General features: G+C 40.3%; 1 protein-coding gene across 6 annotated transcripts in view; it reads right to left on the reverse strand.

Moving 5' to 3' along the window:
• Positions 1-19,025, reverse strand: part of LOC120770081 (netrin receptor DCC) — a 150,275-nt gene that overhangs the window by 9,177 nt on the left and 122,073 nt on the right. For all 6 annotated transcript variants that reach the window (XM_040097229.1, XM_040097228.1, XM_040097227.1 and 3 more), the window contains exon 2: positions 421-1,596. In XM_040097229.1, coding sequence (XP_039953163.1) covers positions 421-1,596 — 1,176 coding nt within the window. The remainder of the gene's footprint in view (positions 1-420; positions 1,597-19,025) is intronic.

The raw sequence follows: 19,025 nt of genomic DNA on the forward strand, positions 1-19,025 counted from the left end.
TAATACTACTTAACCCTATTTTAATACTATTGAACCATATTTCAGATGTACGCCCTACAAAAAACTTGTACGGTGCTGGTAAATTTCAAGCCTTGGGATAAGAGCTTTTGGTCAAACCTCAGAAAATAGTAGAAACGAAAGAAACAAATTTATTAAGTGATAATTTTTAACGTTGGAAGGTTGTCGCTTACAGGGATGATTAGTAGTCTTGCTAGTTTAGTAACGTTATTGTTATTCAAGCCAGTTGCGTTTACGTCCAATTCACAGAGCTTTTACTCTTTTAACACAAAAAGCATAATTTTGATCTCTAAAAGCGCTTCGAAACTTTACATTAGTTTGTACATAACGAAGAAGTACTGTTAGTTCATATATACAAGTAGTATATTAACTGTAAAGGCAAATAACTACTTTCGTACTCACCCGTTTGTGCGACGCGCAAGCGTGCCGCCGCTTGAACACTACCAGCCGGATTGGTGCCAACGCATTGAAACATGCCGGCATCGGACTGCAGCAGGCCGAAAATGCGTAGATTGTGGCCACCCACTAGTTGCATGTACGTGTTGGGCGTGATTACATCACCGTTCTTCAGCCATTGAATTAGCGGCTTTGGTTTACCGCGTATCGCGCACTCCAGCTCTAACTCCTCTTTTTCGTGAGCCGTCTTGTCTTTTGGGCTCTTGATGAACTTGGGCGGCACCAGCACCTGCACGGTGGCCTGCGCGTCAAGTGAGTCGACTGTATTACTGGCACGACACTGATAGTTGCCGGAGTCGATGTCTTCGGCAGAAGAAATTTGTAATGAGCCCGTGCCGATGATGGAGAACGGCGAATCAAGATCGCTGAGATCGAGTTCCGCTCCGTCGCGCAACCATTTAATTTGCGGTTTGGGAACACCATTCGCCACGCAATCCAAAGTGACACTGTCACCCTCTTTCACGGTTTTCGGCGAAGGTCCCACAAGAAATGAAGGCGCAACCAAACTTTCACCGCCTGGATCTGTGGGCTTTTTGATATTTAAGCTGGTTTTGCTGCTTAAACGAGATATGCTGCCGGAGGTCACATTACACTGGTAAGCGCCGCGATCGCCAATGCCGACCTCATCTACTTCTAGGGCGCCATTCGGCAGTACGACCATACGCAATTTGTCCAGCACAAGCGGCATGTCATCCTTCAGCCATTGTACTGCATGCTTAATGCCCGACTGAACTTGACCCACCATACATCGAAAATACGCCGTTTGACCAGGTAGTAAATATGTTTCGATAAAGTCTTGATTTAGATCGGGCAACCGTGCTATGGACACGATTGCCGCACGACTAACAATTGTACCAATGCCTTCAGCGCTGAGCAGACACTGATAGGAGCCGGTCAAACCGCGATTTTCCTCCACGGAGCTTATATACAATGAACCGTTACTCAGCTGATTGCGAAATGTGTCGCCGACGATGCCCAAGTCCTGCCCGTCGGGCCCCCGCCAACGTATAATTGGTTGTATTTTGGCGGACTTGCCGTTTTGTGCCACGCCACCGCATTGAAGCAGCACAGAATGTCCTTCCGGCACGACCACATCCTGAGGTTCAATTTTGAAGGTGAGCGCTGAAAAAAAGAAGAGAAACACAAAAGGAAATAAAATGCATATTCATTGACAAGATCTAACAGTGAATGAATTGTGCAGAAAAGTAAAGGAAACACAAAGAAAACGCAAGAAACATTTGCACATATGCCAGCAGCACAATCATGATTTATTAATGACTTTATTCACTCACATAAGCGGACATGCGAGGGGAACTGGCGAAGGAACGCACGTAATGGCTGCCTGCGGCTTCATTATGCCACTCGATGCGCGCCGGTGATAGGGTGGACCACCCTTCGGCGGGCACCTGGTTACATACATACATACATATATGCATACATATGTGCGTACCGTTATATAGACGCATATGCCACAGAGAATTGTTCAGATGTTTTGCACACAAAAGAAACCCTGACCCCAATTTTTGCATTCAAGTAATCCTGTTTCAAGCCCACAGTGGAGAGTGGGTTGGAGAGTGCAATTCACTTGATTGCGAGGTGGCGGCAGCGGCTCTTCGGCTGCATATTGCTTTGGGGGCGAGGCGACTGCCAACCATGTAAACATGATGAAACAATTGGTGCAACACAAGCATGAGTGCAGCTGATGCACATGCCTGCCAGGGTGTGGAGACTTGCGCGGAGTAGGAGCTGCAACTCTCGCAGATATTTGCAAGTCCTTAACACATTGTTGGCCTTTGTTGGCGTAGGCTTGCTTTGTTTCAGCGCCCGAAGGATGATTGCAGTTGACATATTTTCCGAGTGATTCTTATAAAGAGCTCCCAGATCTGCCTTGTTTTTTTACATTACAATATTGCCGCCCCTCCAGGAAAAGTCCAGCTGATTTAGCTTTAAAAACTCTGCAGAACTTCAATCAGGCAGTAGTTTCGAAACCCTGAAATGAAATTGATTTACGTGTCATATTCCGTAGGCCGTCATTTCAGCGTGTGAGTCCAAAATTGTATTCAACGGCAATATGCAAATACTCCGAGCGTGCGTTGGGATACTCAGATATTCCTATTGGGTATAACACACATATATACGTATATATTTGTAAATTACATATTGCTGAACTTTGCAACCCCTTCAGAGCGACCTTACACTTCTCGGAGGGCCCGCACTCAGCTGAGAGTGCAACGCAACACTTTACATTTAAATTAGCCGCACTTGCGTTGCACGAATGAGGATGTAGAAGGAATGAGGATCTCATTCCCGCGAAAATGTTCAGCGTCAACAATGATAATGTTAAGCAGATTGTTTGAATAAGCTGCAGACAAAGGCGAGTAACGGTTATTCATACCACTACCACCAATGGCCACTTTTCATTAAAGCCGTTAATTTAAAACTGTTGATCCCGACGATTACGCAATGGCTTGCAACTTAACGGTAAAAGGGGATTTTCGCTTAATTAATGATATGATGACAGGGGCATTGAGGGGTTTTGATTGTGCTCTGGAAAAATTTGGGGTTGCTAAGCTTTCAAGTGTAAATGATTTTGCGTGAATATCAAATCAAATGAAGAAGTATCTGCAGTTTTGAACTGAACCATATGCTTGCTTGAGGTAATGGAGGAAAGCTGTTAAAAATAATTATTGAAAATACATTGTGGCAAAAAAGTACCCGGAAAATAAATTAAATTAAATTACTTCAAAAAAAATGTATAGCCTTCAAAGGCGGTCGAGAAGTATTTGCGTGAGTACATCCGTCTAAAACGGCCGGAATTGTGGAAGACCAATTCATGGATTTTACACGATGATAATGCACCATCGCATCGAGCCACTATTGTGACCGAATTTAAAGCCAAAACGCAATGAATACCATCGATCAACCACCGCATTGACGAGATCTGGCTCAATGCCATTTTTTCTTGTTCCCCAAACTAAAATTGCCTCTCCGTGAAACCCGTTTTCAGTCGATCGAACAGATAAAACAAAATTTGCTAGAGGAGCTGAAGACCATCCCAAATAGTGCTTATGAGAAGTATTCCGAGGTATGGAAAAATCGTTGGCACAAGTGTATTACATCTGGTGGGAATTACTTCGAAGGCGAATATTGACGAATAATTAAATAATTCTGGACATGCGAACTTCAAAGAGTCAAGAACTAGTTTAATAAAGTTCGATATTTTGGGCTCGAATAATCAATAAAACATTCAAAATATACATATATTTAACATATTTTAAAACTAATATTTTTTATTGCATTTAACATAGTCTCCTGAGTCAATACAAGATGCCAAAGCTTAATCAAATTTTCTATATCTTTATTATAAATCCCAGCTGGGATGGCTTTCAGTGCTTTCGGCGAATTTGGTTTTTCGGTTTGGTTAATTTTTGGAGAGCCTTTAATAGAATTTAAAAAGTTTTTATGTCATGTTCATAACGCACCGTCTCGTAACCTGTAATTAATCCATAGAAAATGAATGAATCGTCTCTTTTGCGATCTCCACTTAACGACGCTTTTGCAAAAGATTCAGATCTTTTGGTATGAGTCTAGTATTGACACGCTTATGGCCAGAACATTAACGGAAATGTGTTGAAACGATCTATAAGATGTTAAATGGACCAGTCCGAGTCATATTTGATCATATATACATATGTAGGTATAATGGACAGGATTTTCATTGATTCGCTCTGAACTATCGGAGATCTGTTACAACAGATCTGTTGTATGTTTATGAATCGCATCCTTATCAGAACCAATTTTTATGGAATACATATTATAATGCATATAATCTAATTAAATTGTAGACACATTCTTATTTTTTATGTATGTAATTATTTCTATTCGAAAAGTATTTTTTCATGCCTTCTGTTTTCTATTTCTCTTATGCAAATTCATCAAAGTGCTACTTGGGACCACGTTCAAAGACAACAGCAATGTACTCTAAAAGCCTTCAATATTTTAAATAACGCAAGTGTATGCAGCCGATGCGATCAACTTAAGCTCATTGCATATGCAGCAGTCTAAACATTTATTCTCCTAATTTCAGCAAATCCTTTACGACGCCTTAAGGCCCGGCCAAACTTAATCACACAAATGAAGCATAATTTAGATTAGTCATGCCGTTGCCGTTGCCACTGGACAAAGCTGGTGAACAACAGCAAACGACAACACTCACACAAACATACGGCGTAAGCACACTTGAGTGGTGAGGCCAACACAACTGATTGCATGCGCTGCTCGGCAGAGATCAACTGACACCAACAAACAACAAACAAACAAACACACACACACAACTACAAGTATCTATTGGCAATCTAGGCAATGCTGCACAGAAGAGCCTCCTCACACACATACATACAAACATAAGCTCACATGCCGGCTCCGACGCGCTGGCAGGCAGTCACCGGCGATGCTTAGATATCACATGTGGCAACACTCGGACGCCGTCGACCGCTGGAGCGACATGCAACTGCAGGCGCTTTCGTTGTTGGTTCTGTGCATACTCACGAACACATATACAAATGCTGCAGCAACAGTTCGAGTGCCTGCAGTTGGCATGGCCTGGTGTGGTGTTGCACGGCGTGGACCTCCATCACTGATAAGTGGGCGTTTAATGAGTCTTGTATCAATATTTGCAGCGCCTGCTGCCTCCACCCTCCAGTGCACACGGCGCAGCACAGCTACCGTTGTTGATTTTGTTCATATCACTCACACACACACACATACTCGTATGCGGCTTGCTGTGGTTGCTGACATTTTGTTTTGGCTTGCTTCGCCTTTGCAGCTGCAGTTGCATGCATAATGCTAGACCTTAAATGGGATTTACTTAGCTGCAGATTTCGATTAAACGAACCTACGCCGCAGTGGACGCGTGCAAAAAGGGCTGTTGGGCTGTTGCCTGTGTGTGATGCTGCCAATGCTGGTGCTGCATAACTAATTCGAGAACACGACGCCGGCGAACGTTCGCCTATAGACGTGCTATCGGCCCATTGGCAGGTTTGAAGCAAGAAATTAAGGAACTAATTGCGAGCGTTGCCACCCAGCATCCTATCCAAAGCATATTAGCTGTAAATCCGTTGCGATATTGCTAACACAAGCGTCAATGCAAATTAAACGGCTCGCCGAGTGCATGCAACATGCAACTTTTATTCATGCCACACATATTATACACACACACGAAGCAAGTACGTATACATATAAAAAACTTTGAACCGCACGAAAGCACTAAAATGTATTGGAAGTTTCGAAATTATGGTCCTCAGCGCTCTATTGAGGAACTTCCCATCTTTAAGCATGCTCAGCGGCCCATCGTGCAACTTTTAGCAATCGACATTTTAACTTTGACTTCTGTGGTCATTGCACCAACAAGCCTCTCGACTGAGTTGTTGTTGTTGCTTTTGTTGTGGTAATACCACTTGTCCAGTGCTTAATCGTTAAGCAAACTTCGGTAATGATTTTCGTTATGTTAAGTTAATTTCAAAAGCAGTGCTTCAAATGGGAATTTAAAATAAAAAAGAAACAAAAACAAAAAAAAAAAATGGTAAAATAAGACCACAAGTGAAAAGCCATTGTTAATTACTGCATATAAATGCCAATTTGCAAGCTTGAAAGGCGCATCGACTAACTTTTCGCTGTAACGGATTAACCAAATAACTCAAAGTTCATGAACTTGCGAGGCGTCTATTTGACGCCGATTTGTCCCAGCCATCATTGGATCTTCCCATCTAAAGCCAGCGTACAACCCAGGGGAGGGGATGTTGCGCCTTCTCACTTTAGCTGGCCTTAAAACGGATGTTTTTGGCTACCCAGAGGATACTTGGTCTAAGACCGGAAGTCGTGAGCTGTTTTAGCCATATGTAAAAGACTCGTTTCTGGCCATTTCCAAGTGAATGAGCTTAGAGAACTTTTCTCACGTGCGTGAACTTCTACACATGACTCCAACCTTGAAAAGTAAAGTCCTCTCTCGACGAGCAAAGACCAAACTCCTTAAGTCACTCATTACTCCCGTCCTACTATATGGTTCAGAGGCAACATCTGATGAGTCGACGTTACGAGTTTTCGAAAGAAACGTTCTGCGAAAGATTTCGTTCGAATATCGCATTCGGTGGAACAATGCACTCTACGCTGGCTAGGTCATGTCGTTCGAATGGATGAAAACACTCCAGTTCTGAGAGTATTCGATGTGGTGCCCACCGGGGAGGTAGAAGAAGAAGAAGACCTTCACTCCGCTGGAAAGACCAGGTGGAGAAGGACTTGGCTGCACTTGGTATCTCGAATTGGCACCAAATTGCGAAAAGAAGAAACGACTGGCGCGCTGTTGTTAACTCGGCTATCACGTAAGCGTTGTCTGCGCCAGTAAAGAAGAAGAATCTATTTAATAAATTTAGATGCGAAAATGTCTTCCATCAGAAGGGGATTCAAAAGCTAGAATAGTAGATTTCTTAAAATATTCGAGTTAGTTGGGCATATGCGACCTCAAGTTGACCTTTGACCCTGCCCTTCTGCGCTGAAGTATAAAATATTTAGACATTAAAACGCCAGTTGTCAGTTGCCAAGTTGCCATTCCATCGGTTGCCATCAGAAGGTGGCCGTGTTGTTGTTGCGGTTTGCACTTAATTAAATGTTTTTCTATTATTTTTTTGTATTTGTTTTCACATGCCACAAAGTAGTCGTAAGCAGCGGCGAGCCAAAACAATAAAACTTGCTATCACCGCATGCATGCGGCTCTCTGCATTTCTTTGTCCCTCTCTCTCTCTTTGTGCTTTTGTGTGTGGCGAGCCATATGTGCCGAGCTTTGCTGCATTTCATTGTTTGCTGGTGTCAGCTTTTAGGCGTTGCAGCTTGCCACAAGTGAATGCTTGTGTGCTTCCCTTTTAAGCTTCTTTCAACATTCTTTTCTAAACACGATTTTTCAAGTTTAATTTGCGGTTTCCTGTTTTTGCTACAAATCCTTCCTCGCCGACAGCATTTTGTTGTGGAGAATGAAAACCCAGAAGACAGTAAACAAAACCCACAACGTTGAAGGCTCCAGTTGGACTAAGTGAGGAGTGGCGTAAGCTCAAACCTGCTAAAGTATGTTTTAATTAATTGTAGCTTGCACATAGTTTCACTTGCAAGCATTTCATAAGGATTATGAGAGGAAGAGTTAAATAGAGAAAAGAATTTGTGAAATTGTTAAGATAAAATTCATTTAATTTTAATTTTCAGCTACCTGAAGCCTTAGAGATCTGTACAAACACACAATCGAACTGACTGAAGCAAATGCACACCGTTATTTGAGAATTGAGAAGCAAGAAGCACTGCTCTTGTAACTAAGGCAATAATAGAAAGACTTCCACTAATGATGACTGACAGTTGACTCATGAGCTCGCCCAGATTAAAATTCCTGCAGCATTGTCAAGCGACCCTTTTCACGGCATGTCTCCTCCAAATCCGTACAAATCCGGCTGCAGCATGCACCAACAATGCAGTGGCATCAATCCAACGGCAACAGAAACCAATCAGCGTCACATTTGCTACAAACCCATCGATCGGATCGGTTGGCGACAGGTCACAAAACTATCACAGAGCCATGCAGGCGTGTGTGTATGTGTGCATGTGGGTATCCGAATCATCAGGGCATCTTTTGATTGTAATCGAAGCCAACGAAATGATTTTCCAACACGCTACCTGTCCGCCCGAGCGACCGAGTGCTGCCGTGTAATGCTCCTGTGCGGATGGATGAAGTTATTTTAATTGTTGATTTAACAATTTGTCATCAATAAGCCGAGCACCAGGCTGCCTCCTGCTCCGACCTATTCGACTACTTCTCCCCTTATTTATTTTCATTCACATGCATGTGTATTTTTCCGTCTCTGTGTGAGTGTGTGCAGAAATTGAATTGGAATGTGTGGCGTTGAGTCCACGACTCCCTTCATGCCATTGCCCCAAGGCAAAGGCGAATCGAGTAATGTTGCCAATATGTTTCATCACGTTCGTTCAGCTTCTTGTTGTTGTTGTGGAAAGTTGGTTAATGATGAGCTTGATTAATTACCAACTGCAATCGCCTGTGAATGCAGCGCACGGATTGTGTGGGGCAATCAGAACTGCAAAGTGACCGCAGTAATTACTTAAAAATAAACAACAACAACAATAAAAACCAACAACCCATTAACTATATAAGCAATAAAAATAAGTGGGCTTACACTTGTGTGCCAATGTATTTAAGTTCAAAAGCCCTTTCATTACACAAAATTAATGGGGAGGACTGGAACCGGGCACTTTAATGATTTTTTAAATCTTTTCATTTCAACATAATAGTATTCAGTTTATTCCACTAATCATTAAAGTTTTAGATGCCTACATCTAATACTATGTTCCCACCAAAAATTGTAAGTGATTGGATTACATTTAATCTCTTCACTAATCTAGCCCGTTCTCACAGGTGATAAAACAGATCTTTTGCCATTCATGAATTCAGAATTCACATCGCTTAATATTTATTAAAAGAAAACATTGTTCTATAGTATTTTATTATAAAAACCGTCTTCTTTTAATTATTATCCATATAGTGGAAATAATGGACACATTTTTTTATTTGGGAAGTTGATTTTCAGGTGAATCCAGATTCATTGCGTTTAATTAATTTGTTTGTTTACATTTTTTCTCCTAGTAGTGTCTAAATCAGCTGTGATATCGTATTAGATTTCCAATGCTGACAAGTAAAGGCTGTTAAATCAGAGTCGCACAGAGAGTTTTCGCGTAGATTAGATTCAAATAACCTCGTGGACAAGATTAAGAACTGTCATCTTTGCATGGCGAAATTTTGTTAAATTTATAAGATTAGTGATAAAAACTACTCAACAGCCAAAATACAAAAAATAATTAGAAAATTTTAATTATTGAAATTCCGAATTTAAAATTAATCAAAACTTAATTTTTTGGATAAATTAATTTTTTTAGTAATTTCCGGAGAAAATTCAATTAAAAAGCCCATTTGTGCCTTTCCAGGTTTTCATTATGAATATAAAAACAGTGAAAAACAACAACAAGAGCAGTTCATCGCCCAGTCGATTGTTGATTGAATGAATTGATTTAATTGATGGTTCGCATATGTCTCAATTGAAAGCGTGAGTCGATAGCTGAGAGCGCATTAAATATATAGACCGCTGGCTATGAACTCATGCATGGCAGTCCATATGACTTCCTCTCCTGTAAAGTGCCCAATGCGGTCTCTGTTTTACGGCATACCAACTTGGCATTGGACGGCGACAATTCCTCAGGCCTGAAAATTATTTAAACGCTTCATATTCCACACAAGTGTAGTTTGCGGCTATTGAAGATATTCAAAAGGCGTTTTCAGGCGAATAAAAATTAATTATAGCTAATGACTAAATACTCCGTATATTATTTGCGGCATGCTACAATGAACGTTGCAGTTAAAAAATCTAATTTTGAGGCAAATGCAAAAAAAAAATTTAAATAATAAAAGGCAGAAATGAGTAATTCGAAATAAATAATTTATGTATGCATCGCTGAGTGCTTTTAGCGTAATGAAGCGTGTTTTATTAGAGGCGGCAAGGGGTGTGCGCTTCTACAAGTTTCAACGAACTCAAATAGTATATACTATAAAGCAAAAACAATGCAGTCAGTGGTTAGAAAATTATATAATATTAGGTAGTCGAGAAAGTCTTTTCGTATTTTGTCAGTAGATGTCGTTGCAGTCATATATCTCCAGTGCTACCAATCACATTGTGTCATACCATATAGTTTTGAAAAGGTGAGATTTTAAGTTTCATTAAAAAAACCAAAAATAAATTCGGGGAGTTGGAAAAAGTTACAGCTGTTCAAAAATGAGTGAAGAAATGAATTCGCTATATTTTGAAATTTTTGTATAAAAAGGGAAGAATGCCACCCAAGCCACCAATGAAATTTGTGAAGTTTGCGGAGACGATGCTGAAACGAAATGAAATCTAACCATTTCTGAAGCGGATGGTAATAAGAGAAGAAAGTTGGATCATATGCGACAATAATGTGCGAAAAAGATCATGGTCCAACCGTGCGAAGCTCAAGAAATGGACGCAAGGCCAGGATTGACGCCTCGAAAGGTTATGTTGAGTGTTTGGTGGGATTAGAAAGGAATCATCCACTATGAGTTGCTCCAGCTTGATCGAACGATTGATTTTACATTTTACTGTCAACAACTGATGAGATTAAAGCAAGCAATCGGAAAAAAACGACTAGAACTGATCAACAGGAAGGGGTTCCTCTTCCATCAGGACAACGCTAGATCACACACATCTTTGATAACTCGGCAAAAACTGGGAGAACTTGGCTGGGAAGTTTTGATGCATCAGCCATACAGCCTTGACCTTGCACCATCGGACTACCATTTATTTCGGTCAATGCAAAACTCCCTTAATGGAGTAAAGTTGGCTTCAAGAGAAGCCTGTGAAATTACTTTTCGCAGTTTTCCGTCGAGAATGCAGAAAAGTTTTACACTGACATATTTGGTTCATTAAAGTTCATCAAAAATATAATAAATAAGTTTGATTAGAAATACGATAAGACTTTATTAATTCTTTTGGTAATATTGTGTCATAGCTAGACTTAAAGTCCTGAATCATTCCCAAAAAGCTTAAGATCCGACATTCATCAAGCGCATCATTATTGGTTACGATGCAACTGTCCAACAATCTAGTGAAATGGCGATAAAACCGGCCGAGGCTTACAACAGGTGTATGGACAACTAAATGAAGCTTTGGCGTGCTTGTTTTGGCTCAGGAGCACATTTTGGAAGCGATAATATTGGTTTGTACTAAATTACGTGAAAATGCAGGTTTTTGTCAGTGCGTGCTTTAAATATTTCTAACTAAACTATTGCTTAAAAATTATGTCACTATCATGGGTGCACTTCTGAAATTAATTAAATTAACGGTAATTGTTGCCATGCAACGTCAAACAAATCACAATTTATGATGCATTTTAATTAAACGTTATAAAAACATATTTTTGTTGTAGTTAAGCGAATTAATCGGATTTAATTAACAACTCCAGTGAGAGTTTATTCCTAACTAAGCCATTGTTGCAACAACAAAGCTAACAAATACTGTCTGACAGTGGAAATTGTTTTGTGATAATGACAAATATTTGGCGTAATTAAAATGCAAATTGCAACTTGTCGAATGCCAAGAGCATTCATAGCCGGACAGACTCGGTTAGCGCTGCATGGGAACGAATGTGAGGCTGAAGGCCGGAGGACTACCTATGCATGTTTAAAATTCACCCGCACTCCGATAAACGCAGCCGAAGCCATATTTACAACAGCAACAAATATCGAAATGTAGCAATTGTAATGCTTATGCATTTGCTGCCACAATATGTCATGTCGCCTGCCACGTTGCCGAATAATGTGGTGCACATCAAAACGAATGACATACTCATACCGTTAGAGGATAGCAGTCATCAGATTTTACAAGCAGCCGCACACCACGAGGGTCTAGCTCCAGCCCCAGTGCCACGGCAGGCCTTTGATGATGTAATTATCGCAGTGGCAGCGGTGAGTGGCACGCCGAGGTAGCCCCGGCACAGGCGCAGCACAGTGTGCGGCAGGGAACAGCGTACGCTGGTTGGCCACAAGCGACTGCCGGTGGAAACGTGGAAATGCGGCGGCGGCAAATCCTTTCGACCGAAAGCGAAACCAAACATAAATGTTGTAATCAACCAAATAACTACAAATACAACAAAAACTATTTTAACTAGGCACTTAATTGAATTGAATTGAATGCAATTAGTTGCACAAATCTGTTTGCGGTCAACTGTGAGTACACAGCAGCGAGTTGAGTTGAGTTGAGTGGCAAGTTGAAGCAGCGCATGAGTTGCCGAGTTTATTTGCTGATGATGCTGTTGCACAGCGGTTTCGGGTTGCGGGTTGCGGCAGCAGTTTACATGCTCAACTTTCGTAACACAAACAGATTTCGAATTACAATATTAGTTAACATGAAAGAAAGAAAGACAAAATTTATGAAAAAATCAGTTAACCATTTCATTTCAACCCATCAAACTGAATCTTGAAATTCATAAATTTATTCCGCAATAAAAAAATTATTATTTGCTTAAATCTCATTTCAATTGTAGTCTTCAAAGATTTCTTTAAAATTAAATTTTTTTCGAAAATATTCTAACCTCCTTAGGCATTGATAGGCTCAGACTTTACTGAAAGCTTGTTCCGTCAGAATCATGCGCATTCAGTCATATTTAGAGAGACTAGGTGATAGAGACTCACAAGCTTTCTATAAATCTCGGCCAAAGGTATTTTAATAGAGTCAGAGATTTTTGTGCTTTCCGAAAGACTGCATTACGCAACGGATTGTCTAGCACAAGGTTTGGATATTACTGACCTTCGAAGGCAATATTCTATAGAATATGATGACTTCTTGTCTCAAAGTTCCAAATCCAAAATCATCGTAAACCAAGAGTCTAACTTTTCTGAGTCTTATAGTACTATCAGTTGAAAAATAATCAAACAACCTGAGAACCTTTCAGCTTTCAACCATCCCTTCCTCCCAGGGCAAATAACAATGCAATTTGTCATTCTTTATAACAAAACAGCTTCGTGCTTATCAAACTTCGTTTGTTTCATTAATTCAGGGGAGCTCTCGTCATTCATGAGCTTCTTTTTATTTGTACATAAAACGAGAGAGATATATACATATTTCTTTTTTAACACTTTAATGCACCTTCAACAGATTAACACATGAATATAAAATTATGAAAAATTCAAGCGGATTTAATGAAAATGCAACAACTCGACATGTACCACAGAATTGCGGATGTTGCCGCCACCAAACACCGCGTGTCTGCTGTGGCACTTGCAACGTGACGACAGGAAACACCACTGCAGCTTCCGTTGTTGCTCCAACGCCGGCTTTTAGGGGAAAGCGGAAGCAGTGAAACTCCAGCGACGCAAGTGCGAAGCTTACTCACCCATAGAACAGAAATTTTTAGGAGACAAACAGCGAGACACCGGCTGACAGATGACGATTGCTACCAACGAGCATATTGCTGTCGCATGCCACTGCAACAACTGTAAATATTACATAAAACTCATTGATGCAGCAAAACAAAATGAATGTTGCACAACTAAAACCAGTCGCAGAGCTGAAGGGACAAAGTTTTTCGTAGCATTCTCACTGTATATATTATATTTTGTAAACATAAAAATGTGTATCAAAAATGATTGTGGCATATTTGTTTTCTTTTGCTTTTGGCTTTGTTTTGAACAAATATTTTAATAAACACAAAACATATTTCGTCTGGTGAAACTAATGCTGTATTTATTGCTTTCGCCATTTCCACTTTATCTACTTTTTGTCGGTTTCGTCTGAGCGGTTTTGGCATTTTCCAGACTAGCGGACATTCTCAATAGACAAATGCATGCTATTAAAATTCGCTACATTTATACAAAAGCAAGCAAAATTACACTAACGGTGTTACATGTGTTCCTGTTATGTTTTTGAGCGACAGTGTTGCAATCGAATGTAAAGTTCAAACAATGACCAAATCGACAAAAAAATATGTTATGAAGCTATATACATACATATGTATGTATGTATGTATATACTACATATATGACAACATCTGCTGAGTCGACGTTACGAGTTTTTGAGAGAAAGGTTCTCTGGAAGATTTATGGTCCTTTTCGCATTGGCCACGGCGAATACCGCATTCGATGGAACGATGAGCTGTATGAAATATACGACGACATTGACATAATTCAGCTAATTAAAAGACAGCGACCACGCTGGCTAGGTCATGTCGTCCGGATGGATGAACACAGCTCCAGCTCTAAGAGTATTCAACGCAGTAACTGCCGGGGGTAGAAAGGGAAGAGGAAAACCTCCACTCCGTTGGAAAGACTAGGTGGACAATTATCGTACTAGATTTTTTAATAATCTAATCTTTAAAATAAAAAAGATACTAATCAATTAGAATAGCGAAGACTATTTACATTGACAAATAAGTAATAATCTCAATCAAATTGATCATATATTCGAAGTCAGACTTCTCCGAAATCCCTGGTAATTATATGATCAAGGCTAACGATCATAGATACAGAAACGAGTGGATAAATATATTCGAATTCGACTATAGTAGCTCAGCTTTAAAGACTTAACGGTCTGATATCAGCTTGAAAAGCTGAATATAACTTAAAAGATATTGCCTTTTTACTGAAAGTGCAATATTCCGCAATCTTTCGAAGATGAAGCTAGACTATATCTATCAAAAAAACTAAAGATTATTAAAACTATCGGCAAATATGACTTACAAAGCGGCTACTTCAAAACTTGCCTAAAATTCTAAATTTCAAACTAAATTACTAGAAGCTTTCTTCAGAAAAACTCTCACATTTAAATTGAAGTTTTCCTACTTTCGTCTGCGTCTTCGCCTCGACTGAATCCCTTCTTCAAAATTAGCTTCCATTTGCCTAAATTATTTTTGAAATAAACTTGAAAATTACAACTGTCACTTGCAAACTGTTCATCTGCATCTGGTTACAGCCACAGTTGAATAAGTTAGCTGGCATTGGGCAGGAAGCAAGTTGACGGCGCTGGAATGCCATAAGGATTAATGAGACCGACGCGACAGACGCGCGGTAAACAAATTCCCAGTGAAAGCGAAGTGTGAATGCAAATGCTTAATTCAATTGGAAAAGTCATCATTTAGCGAACGCTTCGAACTCAGCAAAACAAACAGCCGAGCCAAAATGGTGTGAGCGGCGAAGTTCTGTAAAAGTTTGCCGACCGGAAGAAAAGCAGACAAACAACGGAATGGAGGAAGAAGTTCGAGCCTAGCAAACTGTATTCGTTCACTTCTTAATGAACGCAGTAGACAAGTGGGAGTAAACAAGAAATAACGGTAATATTAAGTGAATATAGTCAACACATAGAAAAGCATATACAAATTTAAACAAATGAATGTGATGCAATTACATTTGCCCACACGGAAAGTGGTCATCAAAGCGGAAGTGCCGAATAATGACCAACAGACTCAATCACTTTGGGCGAGCAACGACCGGCAGGGAATATAAACAAAAAAACATAAACAAATTGGAATTAAATTAAAATGGATGCATACTGCGCTGAGACGAACCCGCAATCATCTATACACAATATCACGCCTCCTCTACCCTTGTTAAAGCAATGGAATAGTCGCCTCAGGTCTCTGCCGCTCCGCAGGACCCCAACAAAGAAATGTGCTAAACAGTTGGAAAGCAGCGTGCCATTTCGTGATTTCGTTCGGGCCTTTATTAAAAGCGGAAATGATGCTCAGTTTTTTTTGGAATGTTGTGTTTTTTTGCCTAAAACCAAAATCAGTTGACGTTACAACAATATGTTTTCAGATAAACAAAAAGGGCGGTTGGCTTACAGGATGTATGTGGCAAATATGGCGTTCTTTACACAGACACATAACGAGTGAAGACACATTCTTAATAGAGAAGTGTGCTAAACGTTGTTAAAGGACAGAGTACAGTGAAACAAAGAATAAAGCAGAACAGTAAAACATAACTTTTTGGAAACTATGAGTCTCTCTTAGACAAGAAAGACAAGAACACTCGCTTGGATAATAAAAAACGGTTATTTTTCGAAGTTTTTGTGATTATCTCAGCAATTAGTATATCAACGTCTATAAACATACAGGTTTGTCCGGAAAGTTATGGGACTGATTTTCTTCCACAGCGACTGTACTTCGGAGCGTGTGCGCACCAGCTGTATTCGGTAGAGGGCGTTCTTAGTTAACGAACGAGCGGCTGATCAGATGTCTCCGAGCACCTGGAGTGTCACGAAAAAATTTTCGCGCGACGTGTTTCTGCTCGCTCAAAAATAGCAAAAATGAGGAAATCAAAAGTGAAAATGATGCTCATTGTCTTTTTCACATCAAAGGCATCGTCCACAATGAATATGTTCTTCCTGGACAAACCGTCAACGCCAAGTTTAACGTGGAAGTTCTCAAGAGACTCAAACCAAGGGTCAATCGGGTCCGACAAGACATCGCAGCTGATTGGAAGTTGCTCCACGACAACACCGCGGTACACACCGCCTTTCTTGTGAATACCTACCTAACCAAAGCCGGCATCCCAACGCTTCCGCAGCCACTTACAGCCCAGATGTGGTCCACCCGGACGTTTTTGTTTCCTTGCCTGAAAAGATCGATGAAAGGGGATCCAAGCAGCATGCACCTCGGCGCTTAAGGCTATTCCGGAGAATGCCTTACTGGACGCCTTCAATGCTTGGAAATCGCACTGGCAGCGCTGCATCGACGCAGAAGGAGCCTATTTTGAAAGTTTAAAAAAAAATTCAACGATTGGTTAAATAAATTTCTTAAATCGACTCAGTCTTATTACTTTCCGGACAAACCCTGTAAAGCGATTTTTTTTGTTTCAATGTTTAACTGTTCAAGAATATGTCTAAAATAGGATTTTTCGAAATTGAATGCAATGGTACACTTTGCTGACCCGGCATCCAAACTGGTTCAGCCGAAACTGAAATCTTTAACGATTACTCAGGTACTCCTGGGAACGCATATCCTGTATGTTAATAAATAACTAATAAAAAAATGGATAGATTTGGCAATGTCTTGTCAAGAGTGTTGCTTGAGTGGAAGCGTAAATAATTCTCTTGTCAACCATTTACATGATTAAGCTACGACCGAATAACATACATAAAAATTAATATTATTTACTGCCTCTCAGAATTTCTACTATTTCGGAGATTTGCGGGCTAACGGTATTTCCATTTGTCAATAGTTGTTATTGTCTATTTCAATTTCGCCAATTATTACTTTCTTTATTCAAGAACAAATCGCAGTCAAGTTTCCGAGAAGTTCAATTTACCAAATTAAAATTGTTGTAGTAAAAAACAATACTGGCAATGCCATTTAAACATCTCTTTTTTCTGCAACTGTTAACTTGAACAATGGGACTCGGCCTTAATTCAATTAGGAACAATTTGAGGCACTTAAAGGAAAAGTGTGCTTTGCCAAATGATTTGAGGCAAGTGAAGTGTTTCGCCAAAATGTCTTCGTACAATTCTGAGCAGGAGAGTGGATGGAAAGCGTAATTTGCCGTAATTAGGACTAGTTTAATTGAAAAATAAAGGAGAATGGATATTATGGCGAATATCAGTTGAACGCCGAAGCATGCGGCGCTACTAATTTGTGTATTCCGTTTGCAGTGTTCAAATGTAAAATAAGATCTGATCTCAAGTTCAGGGTTTTATCTTCAGGAATGTCTCATGGTAGGAAACATAGATTTTTCAAAAACAAAAACCAGAAAAAGTGCTCAAATGTGATGTTCACATTATATTTTAATTCAAGTTAATCATAAGGCCTTTAAATACTTCTGGAACAGCAAGAAATTTCGAACGAGCTAAGCACACCACAAGTTGCCAATTCAAAGGCAATTCGATTTCCCTTCACAATCCGAAAGAAAGTGTGTAAAATGTTCAGAGGAAATGCAATTTATAAACGCTCATAAACAGCCGCGCATTAACTACATGCAAACCTACATTTGTATGCACATGTACTTCTGTCCGTCGGTGGCAATTTGAGCATAAATAATTTCACATGAAAACATTTCAAATCGTGTTGCTTGCATAGACGCCCCGCCCCCGCCCCCGCGCTCGAGTGTCGATTTTCCAAAGCGATCGAATGCAAATGATGATCGAACTACAACAAAATGCCAACATTCAATGGAAAATTTAGCAAAACATCAAGTAACAAATATAAAAAAGGCGAAGTGAGTGGAAAATTCGCAGCAGCGTTCGGCTTAGCTCAGTTTGCCTCGTTCGGTGGACCGAAAGAATCGGGTGTTTGTTTGGCTTTCAACTTTTCATCAGCACTGATTTGTTTTTGTTTTTATTGCTGATGCTGGCAGCAAGTGATATGCTTGTGCTATTTGTTGTTGGTGGCGATGTTGCTGCCGTTTAGTAACAACTTTGAAAACATTCAATATTTTCACTTATTTCTTGTTGTTTTCGTTGGCATTGCCCAGATTTGCATTTCGCAGTTTAAACTTACAACAACAACAACAGCAATATGGCACGAAAATCAGCGCACGAACACGCTCCTGCTACTGGCGGCCACGCCAGCAGCGATGCTAATAGGAGCCAGCAACACCGGCAGCCGGCAGCCGGCCGCTGAGGCATGGCCAGGAAATTGCTCTGCATTAAAGAAAAGTGCATGAATATTTATGATTTGCCAATGAATTTGCATATTTTGCGATAAAAGCGACACGTTCGCACTGCAATCGGGACAGCAGTGGCGGCGATGACGACGGCGACGGCAACGGAGGCAACATTGTTGCATTAATAGTTTTTATTCGTATCGAAGACATGCGAAGCATGTGAGCGCACGAGAAAAGGATTACAGAAAATTTGTTAGAAAATACTTAAGCGCAAAAATGCACAGCCATACAACTTTATGGTACGGGGCAGCATGTACTCGTTTGTTAGCACATAAATATCTTGGCAGAA

The sequence above is a fragment of the Bactrocera tryoni genome, chromosome 3, assembly GCF_016617805.1.
Source record: "Bactrocera tryoni isolate S06 chromosome 3, CSIRO_BtryS06_freeze2, whole genome shotgun sequence".
Classification (NCBI taxonomy): Eukaryota; Metazoa; Arthropoda; class Insecta; order Diptera; family Tephritidae; genus Bactrocera; species Bactrocera tryoni.